This window comes from Euprymna scolopes, chromosome 36, assembly GCF_053919585.1.
Source record: "Euprymna scolopes isolate OS-2025 chromosome 36, ASM5391958v1, whole genome shotgun sequence".
Lineage (NCBI taxonomy): Eukaryota > Metazoa > Mollusca > Cephalopoda > Sepiida > Sepiolidae > Euprymna > Euprymna scolopes.
In genome coordinates this window covers 81670539-81685985 of record NC_136517.1, presented here as the reverse complement: position 1 = coordinate 81685985, position 15447 = coordinate 81670539, and the positions used below count along the sequence as shown (strand labels likewise).

The following is a 15447-nucleotide window of genomic DNA, read 5'->3' as shown; positions in this document are numbered from 1 at the left end:
AGAAGGTATCCATTGTTTCTCAAGGCTGAATGGAGGCCTTTCATACAATTGGACATTCTATTATTAAGAAAAAAAAACAGCCTTTTTCTGTATGATCTATAATAGCAAGGACAGTTGTCTGTATGTGTGTATGTCTGTATGTGTGTATGTTTGTAGGTTATGTCTCATGCGTCTAATCCTTTTACTGTCATTGAAATTTGGCGAAATCGATCATTTTTTAATCAAATTGATTGATTGCCCGCATTAGTTGGGAACTCATCACAATGACCTGGAGAAAGCTTTACATGTCTCCACGCAGCAACTTAGTCCACAGTACATTGTAGTCTACATTGCACTGTAGAGAACCTATAAAATTATTTTTATATAATGGCTTGAATTAAAGTTTAAAATGTAAAGATCAAATATGATGGTTCAATTGTGCTCTAAAGAGAAAAATAGATTTTGAATGCACCCTTGTCTTATCAAACAAGCTAGTGTTAGTTTTATATGCCGGGCCCTTCTACTTGTGCGGTGATAAAATTTTTAAATGCACGTGTAATGTTAGGTTGTATAAAAGTGTTAATTTTGCTTCAAATCGGACTGTTCCTTCTTTGATTGGATTTTTTCGATTATCGATTTTTTTTACTTATCGTATTGTGGACAAAGTCCGTGCGGAGATACAAGTGAAGCTTCCTCCTAGAGCAGTCAATCAATCGAAATGATTGAATATATATATATATATATATATATATATATATATATATATATATATATATATTATTCCAGGTTAATATTTTTCAGAGGTTTTCCAAGCAATGAATGAAGTTTTAATGAGGTTAACGCAAGAGTGCTCAATACCGAATTAAGGCAAGATATGCTTCATATTTTTTTTTACATACGCATTAAAATGTCGCTGTACATTCATAAACATGCTTCGATCAGGGCTGACTGACACATGCTTATGAATGTGTACCAACATTTTAAGGCTTTACTTTTTAATGGTACAAAACTTATACAGCAATACACGGAAAAACCTTAGGGGGCCCTTTCGCCAACAAACTCACCAGGAGTAAATCGTTGGTATGACACAGAAATACAAAAAAATAAAAAAACAAATTAAATTATCACGAAAGAGTAAATGCTCAGGAATATATAAGAAAAAAAATTAAAAAAAAAAACGAATGAGAATTCATGTAAAAAAATATATATACAATTATACAAAATGTATGTACAAATAAGATGGAGGGGGTATGAGAACGATTAAAATATATCCCCGAGAAAGTCTAATGATTTAATAAATTTATTCTGTCAACAAAGAGAGGGCCAACGTGAAATCATCGAGACTAACTCCAAAATCTTTAAATCCCCTTCTAAGATTCTAAAACAATAAATTTTAAATGCATTAGTACAAGCTGGATTTTCGATTAGGTGTTGGTCAAAAAAACAGTATATATATATATATATATATATATATATATATATATATATATATATATATATATATATATGTAGTCATCCACATATAGTATAGTTTCGCTGTATCACAGCTCATCAGTGCGGCTAGATAGGCAATTACCTCAAGTCAGGATCGAAACTCGACCGCCTGTGCGACAGTCAAGGCTTTGAACCATTACGCTAAATCGGCAGCTGCTGTGCAGGTACTGGTTTGACACCTACCTAAGCTCGATTTGTTTCCACAAAGAACATCGCTTAATACGCTAATGGTATATTGTGTATCACTTTCCAATATGCTCAACTCAAGATAAGGAGCATTAGCGGCCTGCCTGGCATTTTCTGATCGTAAAATACGCTTAAATATGATATTTTAATTAATGCAGATTTCGTATTTATTATATTATCATATTGAACCCAATATATAGTAATGATTTAAAAAGTTAAACAAAAAATTACTAGTGCGCCATCACCAAGAATTGAAACAAAAAGGTTTGCCGTTAATGCCTGAGCTATGAAGACATGTTTGTTGCAAAACCAAAAATTAAAACATCAACCAATAGCTATTACATTATCCATGCATATTCGTAATGCCGTCGTTCGACCTTTACCTGGCAAATTCCATTTATTTATTTTTCACGCTTTTGCACGGATTTATCCCGGCTAAAACCAAATATAAAGTTTTGCATGGGTTCGAATACCCTACATATTAAGTTTCATGTCTGTAGATTAAAAAATGACAGGGAAGTTTGGTAGGCATTTTTTTTAAAATAACAATATATACGCATACATGAATATAAATAGAAAGAGGTTTGTGTTTACTGTAAACATTTTACGCAAATATTACGCAAGTATAAATCATGTAGAATATCTGCATGAATATAATTACACGCCATAGTTAACTAAAGATGATCATCCCATGATAAAACCGAAAAAAAACTGATAGGGAATTAATTAAAATGAATGTTTAAAAGAATATGCAAATTAGCTAGATCTTTTGAAGATGACTGCAATTCCACAAGCCATATATAACAAAGTTGTATTTTCTTTTTAAATAAATAGGAAAAAGGCTTGCTTTTTTTTTCTGTTGTTCTTGGCCGGGATCGAGGTGTGGTGTTTGTTCTGATTTTTCACTTAAGTTAATTGGTCCTTGGTCAATGTGGGGTAAACCCTTCATACTGAGTCAATTACTATTTAGGAATACTGCCAGTGCCCCCTAGTTGCCCTTGTTTTAGGGGAGCTAGCCCTCCCCCTCCCATTAAAAACGATCTTGTGTCACATTTTGCTTTAAATAAATACCAATAAATAGGAAAAAGGGATTTTAATATAAATATCAACACACACACAAAATTATAGGAGTATATATATATATATATATATATATATATATATATATATATATATATATATATATACATACACTGTAACCTAAACGTACACATACACATTTTGTTATACAAACACACACAGACTTTTATTTCTTCATCCCACACTAACATTGACGTTTAAAAAATATAAATAAAAAATAATAAAAATAATAATAATAAAAAAAAAACTAACTTGTTGAATCTTTCCATTTCTTGTACAAGAACGGTGTTCATACTTTCCGAATAGACGACAGGATATTTTTGTACCCCCATTTCAATACTGAAATCTTTCGGCAACTGAAAATAAAAAGAAATGAATAAAAAATAAATATCATGCAAATCTGTAAATTGCATATATATATATATATATATATATATATATATATATATATATATATATATATATATATATATATATATATATATATATATATATATATATAAAATGTAAATGTTGGTTCGTTCTAAACGAATAAAACCCTATTTCTACGTTACCAATTTATTTGAAATTTTCACACAACCCATCTTTAGAGTCGAGGTATGTTTTTATGTTATTGAAATAATTTACCTCGCGAATTATTAAAATATTAAATAAAATAAATATATTTTTTTTAACCGTTACTGCGAATCTGTTCTGTTGTAAAACTGAACTTCCGGTTCGATTCATTTCACAGCCACAAATTGACGAAAGATTTTATTTTCTGTTAACTCGATAAGTAAAAAAAACAAACTTACTCATGCAGAGAGTGATCCGTGCTGAAATAATAAAGTTATTATTTAAAAAGCCATTCTTAACATGGGGAAGGGAGGGTGTTTTGTACCTATTCTGTACTTTAACCTTACAATTGAATAAAAACATATCATAAAACTTTAATTAAACGTGGAAAACGATTTAAAAAAAATAGCGCGGATCACTCTCTGCATTAGCACACACACACACACACACACACACACACACACACACACACACACACACACACACACACACACACACACACACACACACAAATAATAATCCCATGTTTTAAAAATTTAAATTCATTTATGTACTTACCAATTTTTTAAATTTTATTTATGTTAATGAAACATTACGTTTTAATTGTTTAGTTTATTTTCACGGCATTGTTTACATAAAAAAGTTTGTTTTAACTTTTACTAAACTGTTTCATTTTTACGATATGCCTCAACGTATTATAAACACCCTAACCCCCCCCCCCCATGTTAAAAAAAAACAAAAAAACGCCCTTCCATAAACCTCGAAAGCCGTTCTTAACATGGGGAAGTTAGGGTGTTTATAATATGCTGGGGCGAGTCGTAAAATTAACGAAGTTGCTATCTATTATTTATTGCAAAAATTGCTTGAAATTTATTTATTTGACAAAAAAAATTACATTTTGGTACTCCTTGGGCGTTGAGTTCCATGGCGACTAGTAGAAAAAAATAATAGTCGCTCCCTTAGTCTCCCACCTCACCCCGCACGTAATATATTTTATTTACTGACGTTGCCGTAACTAAACGATTATTTGTCACATTTACAAACATTTATTTATTTATTTATTTTGAAAAAAGTTTTACTTTTTATGAATATTAAGAGAAAAATGGGTACTCATGCAGAGAGTGATCCATGCTGAAATAATAACGTTATTATTTAAAAAGCCATTCTTAACATGGGGAGGGGAGGGTGTTTTGTACCTATTCTGTACTTTAACCTTGCAATTGATTAAAAAAAAAAACACGATTTAAAAAATAGCGCGGGTCACTCTCTGCATTAGCACCGAAAAATGTTACTAAACATTTATTAATAATTTCTCACTTTTACAAACATTTGATTTTAAATTTCTTTTTAAATGACGACTTTTATCGACTTTTTTTAAAAATATCCCCCCACCCCCAATGGTGTTTATTCCAAAATCCGTTGTTAACATGGAGAGGTTGGGGGTGTTTATTCTGAAAGCCGTTCTTAACATTTGTGGAGGTGGACCTAATGTAAAAAAAAAAAAAATAAAATAAATTAAAAAAAAAAAACTAAATCATTTACTGATAAGTTCTCACTTTTACAAATATTTTTTAATTTACATCCGCGGATGAACAAATTGTTGAATAGTGCGAAAACAAAACATTTAAGTCCACCGCCACAATTTTCTTTTTTAAATGACGACTTTTATTGATAAATAAATTTACTTCTCCACAACTTTTATTGATAAATAAATCTACTTCTCTGCCACGGGCACTGAACCCCTCCTTTTTTTTTTTTTAATAGTATTTTCGGGTGGGTATGCTGACAACAAATATCAGTTAAATTTTCCAAATAGCCCCCCCCTCCAAAAGTGGTGTTTATTCCGGAAGCTGTTCTTAAGATGAGGAGGTTGGGGGGGGGTGATTATAAGGTGGACCTAATCTAAAAAAAACAAGTTGTTTATGCGCACATAAGCAACTATTTTTTATTAACTTTTTTTTTTTTTACTTTTTTATTTAAAAATTAGTAAATTTCAATGAATAGAATAATAAATCATTTATCATTAATATGTATTTTTGGTTTTGTGTTGAATGAAACTTTTTTTTTCATTACAACAATAATGAACCAATTTAAATCTTCCGGCATGCGTTTAAGTGTTACGAAATTATCAATAAATCGTTTAGTTACTAAGCCAACGTCAGTAAATAAAAAAAATGTTACGTGCGCATGCATTAGCCTTGACTGGGGGGGGGGTTAAGGGAGCGACCATTAAATAATTATGCTGGTCGCCATGGAACTCAACGCCCAATGAGTACCTAAAGTGGCACTTATGCACTTATGTTACCGTGCTATTTTTTAAAATAGTATTTTTCTGTTAAATTCAAATTTTACAATATGTTTTTCTTTTATTAATTTGTTAAGTGAAAGTACAGATAACCCGGTCGATTTCTAATGCGAGGAAAATCTAGCCCCCCCCCCAAAAAAAGGGGTACTCTGGATAATAACAAAACATTAAAATTGCCTCAGTCTCGAAAGATTTCTTCTCTACTGAACGAGGAAAAAAACGGTGAAGTGTAGTTCACCTTCTGTTTCTCTCCCCCTCTCTCAATATCTCTCTCTATCCATCTCTCCCTTTCCCTCTCTCAATCTATCTTTCTCTCTATATCACCCTCTCCATCTCTCTTTGAGCCCCTTTCTCTCTCTAACTCCCTCTATCTCTCTCCTTTCCTCTGTTTCATCCCTCTCTGTTTCTAACTCTCCCCCTCTCTCTGTTTATCTATCAATCCCTTTATCTCTCTATCTCCTTCTCTTTCTCTATTTTCCTCTCATTCTATCTATATATCTTCCTCTCTATCTGTCCATCTCTAATCCCTCATCCTATTTTAGTCTCCTAAATTAATTACAGTGAATAAGGCATTGTCAAAACATGGATAAATCCTATTTTAGTCACCTAATTTACTGACTGTGAGAATAGAAGTTATTTGGAAATTACTGCTACCTTGAACAGCACCAGAAGTAACTGGTAAAACCTTTCTAATTAAATTGATTTTGGCAGCCATTTGGTAACAAAATGACATAGCCTTAGCCTTTGCTGCATGAGGAATACCTGCGACCTTGCTGCCAAGTAGAAGAATTATTTATTCTACTTTAAAACATTCAATTTTTCAAAAATCTCATGGTCGACATCTCAAAAACATCCAATATGGGGAAAAATATTGCAAAAATGCAAACTTATTGTTTAGGATGAATGCACAATGGTACGCAAAAAATCACTTGAGGCTCTTGGTCGATCCTTGCAAGATTTGCGTGGCAATTTCAGACCATTTGGGAATGCAGTAATATTGCTTGCAGGAGATTTCAGACAAATGTTACCTGTTATTCTTCAATCAACACCAGCAGATGAAATAAATGCTTGCCTCAAATACTCTACTTTTTTGTTCCATGTGAAAACATTAAACTTAACTCAAAATATGCATGTACAGTTGCAGACTGTTCGATCCGCACAAAAACTTTTGCATCACTTGTGGGAAATTGGGTACGAAAAAGTGCCAGCTGATCAGAGTTAAGGGCAAAATTCTTTGACTTTTAACTTCTGTATTTCTGAAATTTTATTTCATCAAAAGAATAGTTAGTTTAAAAGGTTTCGTCAGATATTCAAATTATAAGAATTCCATTTGACTGAGTGAATGAGCTATTCTTGCAGGTCAATACAAAGATGCCAATGAACTTAATGCTATAATTAAATGTAAAATTCCAAGTGAGGTAGTCAAATACAAATCCATCGACACTGTTGTGAAAGCAGATAAAGTGGTTAATTATCCAACAGCTATATTTGCCAGGGATGCCACCGCATGTATTGCAACTGAAATTTGGTGTACTAATTATCATGTTGTGAAATATAAACCAATCCAAGCTTTGCAATGGCACATAGCTTGCAGTAAAAAAAAAATTAACAAACAATATCATAGAAACAACAATCTTAACAGGACCTTTCACAGATGAATATATCTTCATTCCATGCATTCCTATGATTCCACCGGATACATCATTACACTTTAGCAAATTGCACTTTCCAATTTTATTGTCATTTGCAATAACCATCAACAAAGCACAGGGAACAATCTTTACAATTGTGGGCCTTACAGTTACACACTGACTGTTTTTTCACATGGACAATTTATGTTACGTATTCAAGAGTCACCAAACCGGAAAATCTCTACATCAGCTAAGAAAATGGAACAACAAAAACGGTGTACCCATGCAAAATGGAAATTTAAACCTATAAGAAACATGCTTTTTCTCATTTTGGAACTTTTTCCATTGCGCCAATTTGAGCCACAGCAACGCGTGGCAGGGTACAGCTAGTATATATATATATATATATATATATATATATATATATATATATATATATATATATATAACAAAATGTGTATGCATGTGTGTGTGTGTATGTATATATATATATATATATATATATATATATATATACAGTCATCCACATACAGTACAGTTTCGCTCTTTCATAGCTCATCAGTGCGGCTAGACAAGCAACTACCACAAGCCAGGATCGAAACCCGATCACCCAAGCGACAGTCGGAGCTTCTAAGGATTGCGCTATAGGGCTGCTACTATATGGGCATAGAATTAACAATGTTCTGACATTGTCCAAAGTACCTATATATATATATATATATATATATATATATATATATATATATATATATATATATATATATATTTGTTCGTTGGCAGAACATCGATACGGGTATACATTTTGCTCATTAAAATTGAGCCAGCTCCAGCTACAAAGTGTTTTAGGTGATCCACAAGGCGCAACTTCGTGTCGCACACACTTCAAATGTCACCATTTGCAGCGGCAAACATGTGCTTGACATGCAAGTTCAGACATTTTAACACGTTGCTCTTCTTGAATGCGATTTTACTTAGAGTGCTCGGTTCTAATGTAAGATGTAGGATTAGCTTTTTAAAATTATTTTCGTGTTGTACAATATTTGTGTTATCAACAAGGATTTGCCTAAGATTGGAGGGGGGGGAAAATTATATTCTTTTATTAAATGTTGGTATATGGCGTTGATGTTGTTTAAATGCATAGTAAGACGGCGGGACAGTGTTGTCGTCGTATGTCCAATGTATGTATTATTCTTATGTTTATTTTGGGAGTTCCATTAGTCTAGAGGGCATTTTGATTCATATATAACATTGCTTTGCTCTAATGTTTTTATAGCCGGGGAGGAGTTGTTTTTACCACGAGGTTTTGAATTCTAAACTTCTTATAATAAATAATAAATTTAATTCTACAGTTGCTATCAACTTAGATTAGGTTTTAACCGACTTTTAATCGACTTTTAATATATTTTAACCTTCCATCGCTCGATACAATTAATTGTATATTTTACTCTTCATTTTTTTCTACTTTCAATTTTTCACTCCTACTCACTTTCGCCTCACCAACACCTGAAAATGACTTGCAGTTGAATCGAAAGCGCTCGTGACAACTATGGAACGTTCACCATACTTTCGATTTTGATATATATATATATATATATATATCTATATTGATATAGATTATAAAGAAAATCGAAAAATGAAAAAAAAAGAAAGCAAAATATTCCCGTTGTATTTAATAATGTCTGCTTGAATGAAAAAATGCTGCCTATACTTGTGTAATGTTTGTGGGAGAGCACCCCAGCAAAGTGCTCGATTCTAAAGGATATATCAAAATGAGAGCGTAATATTTATTTATATTTATTTTCCAGCTCAGAAAAATATCGGTACCGTCGGTTTCAAATACAAAATGTACCAATATCTGGTAAGCCTCTGTCTATATCTGTCTCCCCAGAAATGGCGTTATTTCCAGGAAGACAGATATAAACAGAGGCTAAAGAGAGTCCGATATAGGCGACAAGAGATTAATCGGCACGGATTTATTTTTCTGATGTTCTGCAACGCACACTCATATATATTTATTATTTTATGCATTTACATAAAATTTATTTCAGTAATAATTTAGACAGTGCTTGATGTGTAAGTAGGTTTAGGTAGTTAGGTTTTGTCGAAAATTCTCCGACATCAAGGTAGTGGATAAATCAGAGTTGGGTCTGGTGTTAAGGTTGCAAAATATTCCTAAATCGCAGCACCTTACCCCCCCCCCTCGCAAAAAAATAGTTCGGTGTGTAACAGAAGTACACCAAGGTATTTCCAGGCGGACAAGACGCCCTCAAACGGACTCACTCAAAGACTCACTTGGAAGACTGCCGCCCAAACAGATCCCGGCTGAAAGGAAGTAATGCTCTTAAAAAAGCAATTAACAATCACATATGCAAATCACTTCCAGCCAGCAGCAGTTATAAGCTAGAAGTAAAACGTCACAAGGTCTTGTCTTCAGTTGGAAGCCATGTTTAGTTTCAGAACAGTTTCCGATGGTTAGTTGTTCTATACAAGTCCTGGAGGTGACTGGTTCTCAGTAGACAATTGTTCTTTACAGGTTCTGGATTTTATAATTTTGTAGCCAAAGAGCAAACGATTCTTCCCGTGTTGACACGAAGAAAAACACACGCGAGGTTACTAAAGAAAAGGTTTAATTTTTATAGAGCAATTCTGGTTTCTGATTGGTTCGTAGCAGAACGTCAATTAATTTGATTGGTCAGTTCCTAGCAGCAGTGTTTATAAATAGAATCTCCCAACTGTGAGGGACCATACACCCAGGAATAGTGAAAAATAGTATGACATCTTGCAAAGTCAAAAGAGAATCCGATCCTTTTCTGACCTCCAACATTCTCAGGCCAAAGGAGTTGTTTAGCTTATATTTCTCACAGCTTTTAAGCTGATGTCGAGACGGGAGAGGAATGGTAATAAATGCTTTTGTTAAAAAGGAAAAAATGCCGACCTGGATTTTGATTTCTTTCTTTCCTTTGCTTGTAACTGCAACGTTACACAATATAATATTTGATAGAGAATTGTCTCTGTAATAATAGATACAAAAATCTGGATGAATTAAAATATATTTGAGCGTATTTTACGACCCGGTAAGGCCAGGTGCCCCTGTTCCAGGTAGTCTGAAATATTTGAATTTTTAAATGAGCGTAAAAAGACTCCCGAGCAACGCTGGGGATCGGTAAAGCGAGTCTTTTAATGGAGAACTTTTACGAAGAAGGGAAGAAAGAAAAGCAGAGTAAAAGACTCGAGTCAATCAAGTGAAAATAATAATTTGTTATTTCACTTGTTGGGAACATCTAAGATAATTGCGTTAGTCGCCATCGCTGCAAAGACAATGTTCTCGTAGGGCAACATTAATTATCATATAAACGAGTCATACATCCTGTTATGGGTCAGATATGATTTCCTGAGATTATTAAGAATTTGGATCAGAACTAAGTAGGAAATTTCCAGACCACTAGCGGCCATATATATATATATATATATATATATATATATATATATATATGGCCGCTATATATATATATATATATATATATATATATTATTTACTATAATAATTAAACACCTACAGACACTAGTGTTTCATCCTTTTGGAAATCTTCAGTGCAGGGTGTCACGATTAACACCAGTCGATAGATTCGAACCCGGCAACACAAGCCATCTCTGGCTTGATTGACAAAGTCCGTATCCATTTGGCTACCACTAACTGTGTGAAATAACGTTGAATTTAAACATTTTATTTTTAAAAAATGTTTTGACGTCAGTTAGAGTGATCTAATCATTATAAGATGATCTATGCATAACAGCTAAATTGACCGACTTAATTCAACTGAAAGTGCTCAACGATCAGAAACGAGTTTCTTAAAGGGGCTGACATAATTAATTACTATAATAATTAAATACCTACAAACACTAGTGTTTCATCCTTTCGGGAATCTTCAGTGCAGGGTGTCACGATTAACACCATCGATAGATTCGAACCCGGCAACACAAAAATTATAATTTTAATACCTACCGACACTAGTGTTTTATCCTTTCAGAAATCGTCAGTGCAGGGAGTTACGATTACCAATTGTCAGGAGATTCAAACCTAGCTACAAAGCCATCTCTGACTCCATTAGCAAGGACCAAACCACACGGCCAACGTTAACTGCGCAAAATACAGTTGAAGTTAACATTTTTATAAAGTGTAAATATCTAGATGGCAGAGAGTGATCTCATGATCATAACACCATGGTCTGCGTATGTGAGCTTAGGTGACTTATTTATTTCATTTCAACTTAGAGTGCTCGACAATAAGAATCGAGTTCTTATATATATATATATGCTAGTAGTCATCTGCAGACACACTGTTTTGCTGTATCACAGCTCTTCAGTTTGGCTAGACTAGCACCCATCCCGAACCAGAGTTCGAACCTACACTCATCAAATTGAGAGTCGGCAGTTCTACTCTCTGTTTTGTTTTTCTAAACAAAACTAATCAGGCATACCAATTCTGTGGTAAATTCTATCACAGTTTTAGCAGACATGAAGAGTCACCTACGAACGCATACAGTTTGAGAGGGGGAGGGGGAGGACACCAAAAAAAGGAGGTGGTCACAGGCGAAGCTGAGAGGACAGCACCATAGCACCATATATATATATATATATATATATATATATATATATATATATATATATATACTAGCAGGCCGCTTGGCATTGCCCTGTCGTAAAATACGCTTAAATATAATATTCTGATTGATGTAGATTTTGTATTTATTATCATACTAGCAGGACCCGCTAAACAGTGTTGTCCAGTTGACACAGTACCCGCCCTCGTAAAATATTAAAGTACGGTTGTTGTTGTTGGTGGCTAACCATCAACCTCCTCATGTTAAGAACGGCTTTTGAAATAGACACCTCCAAACTTTTTATGATTAGAAAACCTTGCAGAATAGACATCCCTAACATCCCATAGACAACCTATCTGCCTCATGTTAAGAACGGCTTTCGGAATAGACACCCCCAACTATCTAAAAGTACTTGTTTCTGCCAAATTACAATGAGATTTTCGTAATTAGCATAGGCGAAAACCTAAAAGTCGTCATGTTAAAGAAAAGTGTGGAAGTGGAGCTAATGTAAAACTTTACCCACAAAAAAAAAAAAAAAAAAAAAATACAAAGTTATTGTCTTCTGTATAGAGCGACGCTAATCGGTTTATATGTTTAATTTTTTTTTTTTTTTTCAGCACGATTGTCATTTGTAGACTACGACGACAATCGGTCAATATGTTTCATTTTGTTTTGTTTATACTTATTTTGCTTTTTTTTGGCATTGTTTCTAGTCATCCTGGACCGTTCCTTGCGACTGGACTCAAGCAGTGCTGATTCAGGAGAGATATGGGTGGAGATTGCCTCAATTTGGATAGCCTTTGTAACGTTAGCTGTGTTATCCATTATATTTTGAGACTGAATAGAATCTTCCATTAACTCATTTCCACTCTTTCCTGGGGTTTCTTAAGTATGTAAGGGCAAATGGTGGTTCATTCATTAATAACTGAATATACGTTTGATAATATTTCTGTTAGTCTGTCATGCTTAAGATCTGGAGTCATACAGGGTGGAACGATAAATTTGTTGCCCTGAAGGGAACAACGCTACAACTTTATTTTAAAACTTTTATCAAAAAAATAAATTCAGGTAACTTGATTATGTAGTAGAGCTGACATCTATTTAATGTACCCACTTCAGCCTCAATCACCACCTTAATACAGCTCCAGAACTAGGAACATGCCTTTTCCACGAGCACCAGCGGGAGTTCAGTGAATACTCGGCAGATGGCATCAATCAGGTTAGCTTTGGTGTTGTGGGAGGTCATGTTGGTGATGTTCTTGACGCATGATCAGACGAAGTAGTTCAGCAGGTTCAGATTGGAGGAGGACGTGGGCCAGTGAGAGAAGGGTACAAAGTGGTAGCACTCCTTCTGAAGCTGCGCCTGGGTCCCTTTGGACTTGTGGGTGGGTGTTGAGTCCTGCTGTACCACCCAAGGTCTGCCAACGGCCATCTGATTGCACTAGGGGATCACCACTCTCTTCAGCACATCCAGGTACACTTTGGTGTTGATTTTCAAGCCAACCTCGAAGATGTGAGGTGACAAGATATGACCTTCACTTGAAACCACGCGAAAGATCATAAGCATGGGTTGTCCAATGTGTTGAGCTTTGCCTTCAAGCGTTGAACCGTCCAGATTTACATTTTGAGGGTGTTGGCAATGGTCCTGTTGTCATAACTTGGATTGGTAGAGAGCATGAGTTGTACAGTAGCACATCTCCGATCCCGCCTGTTGAACATTGTGTTACTTTCAGATATGATACTGTTGTCACATTTGGGCTCGTGCATCTCCTACTTATCTCTCCCCCCCCCAGACAGGGTTCAAAAGAGAATCGTCACCTGATAGGTCCTGAACTGTCATCTAGGCTTCAGCCTCTGTCCCATCGACAAAATGTTGCATCCCTCTTCCTGTTCTACAAGTACTTTAATGGTGAATGCTCTGATGAACCACAAGCACTTGTACCCCCTTGACATAAATACCCTCGACATACCTGACAAGCAGCTAAATCCTACCCCTTCACAGTAGATATCCCTAGGTGTAAGAAAGCCTTCTACTCCAATAGTTTCTTTCCTAGAACTGCTAGACTTTGGAACTTCCTTCTGGGATTCTGCTTTCCCAACTGTACTGACATGCAGAAGTTGCTGCTCATCTCCCTTCATAATATCCCTGCAACTTATGTCCCCGATAGTAGCATTCTACTTTAAAGTGGCACTGTGCTTTGTTTGGGATGAAAATCGAATAAAAAAAAAAATGATAGAAGGCTCCTATCGCTGTTGGGATTTGTACACAACTGGCTAACTAGTAGATGGTCAGCCACAAAGAAAGAAAACCGATTTTCATCAAACGGGAATGGAATCATGTCGCCTTTTTTTAGAGCGACAATTTTATCGTTCCACCCTGTAAGTAGACTGTTGTTGCCATAGTAACATCAACTCACAGCCAAATCTCATTAACGTTATGTAAATATTCTGACATCCAGTTCTGCCATATTGACGCTAAATTCTTTCATAATATTATAGCACCAGTCGCTCATAGATTCTACAAAAATACGAATATACATGCATGTTATTGTGAGGTTTGCCACCTGGAAGAAAATAAGATAACATAGAAATGTTTTGTAAGATCACAGTGGAACAAACCACGGCCACTTTCTTTTTATTTACGACGAGGACGGTAAAACACGCACGCGCGCGCACGCACACACACACACACACACACACACACACACACACACACACACCATTTAATCTTAAGTGCAATGTGAGGGTGACTGTGCATGCAATTGCGAAGCAAAGGTTGCGCAAATAACACCCACACCCCTTCTGAATCTACATTGCTTGATTCCGGTGGCAAGGAGAAATACAAGGTAACTGGAATCAATGATAAGATAAGAAGAAGAGAGAGCACATACAGCGCCTGGAATTCCCAAATGGTCACCCATTTTAGTACTGACCAGGCTCAATGTAGCTTAACTTTGGTGATCTAACTTTGGGGAACTTCTGTGCCGACGTGATCATGCCACACACACGCGCACGCACACACACACACACACATAATGAAATGAACATATATTTCTGAAGGACAATATCCCTTATAACATCGGCACAATGCTTTCAAATAATAAGCTCAATAATATTAAGTTTCTGGCTTCAGAGCATATATTCTGGTTGGTTTCATTCAAATGACCAAAGGAAAGCATCAGTTTGCAGTCATGATTTTTGTGCATTCTATATATCTCTCAGCAATTATATGAATGCGACTTTGTCTCCGTGTGTGTATGAGTTCAGTCCTTATAGACTCCGAAACGGCTGAACAAATTTTCTTTAAAATTTACAGAACTTAAGAGTATAAGTCTGGAAATGATCTTAGTTAAGTTTTCTCTCAGAATACCCCGATAATCATTGGTAATCGAAACCGTTATTTTAATTTATCTATCATTGGTAAAGCCATTTTTTCCATGTCGTTGCTTAGCAACAATGCTAGAACAACAGGCTGTGAAAATTCTACTGTGAATAAGTTGATAGCGTGTTTTCTTTCTTTTTCTTTTTCTTTTTTTTTTTTTTGCATGACGTGGCTTGGAGGTTCAAACTCCGCACGTAAATTTCTTTTTTTTTTTTCATGAACTGCAAAGAATTT

The 15447-nt window shown here is 34.9% G+C and overlaps 1 protein-coding gene across 3 annotated transcripts in view; it reads right to left on the bottom strand.

Moving 5' to 3' along the window:
* LOC145260629 (dynein axonemal heavy chain 12-like) overlaps positions 1-15447 on the bottom strand; it is a 572171-nt gene that overhangs the window by 48538 nt on the left and 508186 nt on the right. For all 3 annotated transcript variants that reach the window (XM_080118949.1, XM_080118950.1, XM_080118948.1), the window contains exon 65: positions 2992-3095. In XM_080118949.1, coding sequence (XP_079975075.1) covers positions 2992-3095 — 104 coding nt within the window. The remainder of the gene's footprint in view (positions 1-2991; positions 3096-15447) is intronic.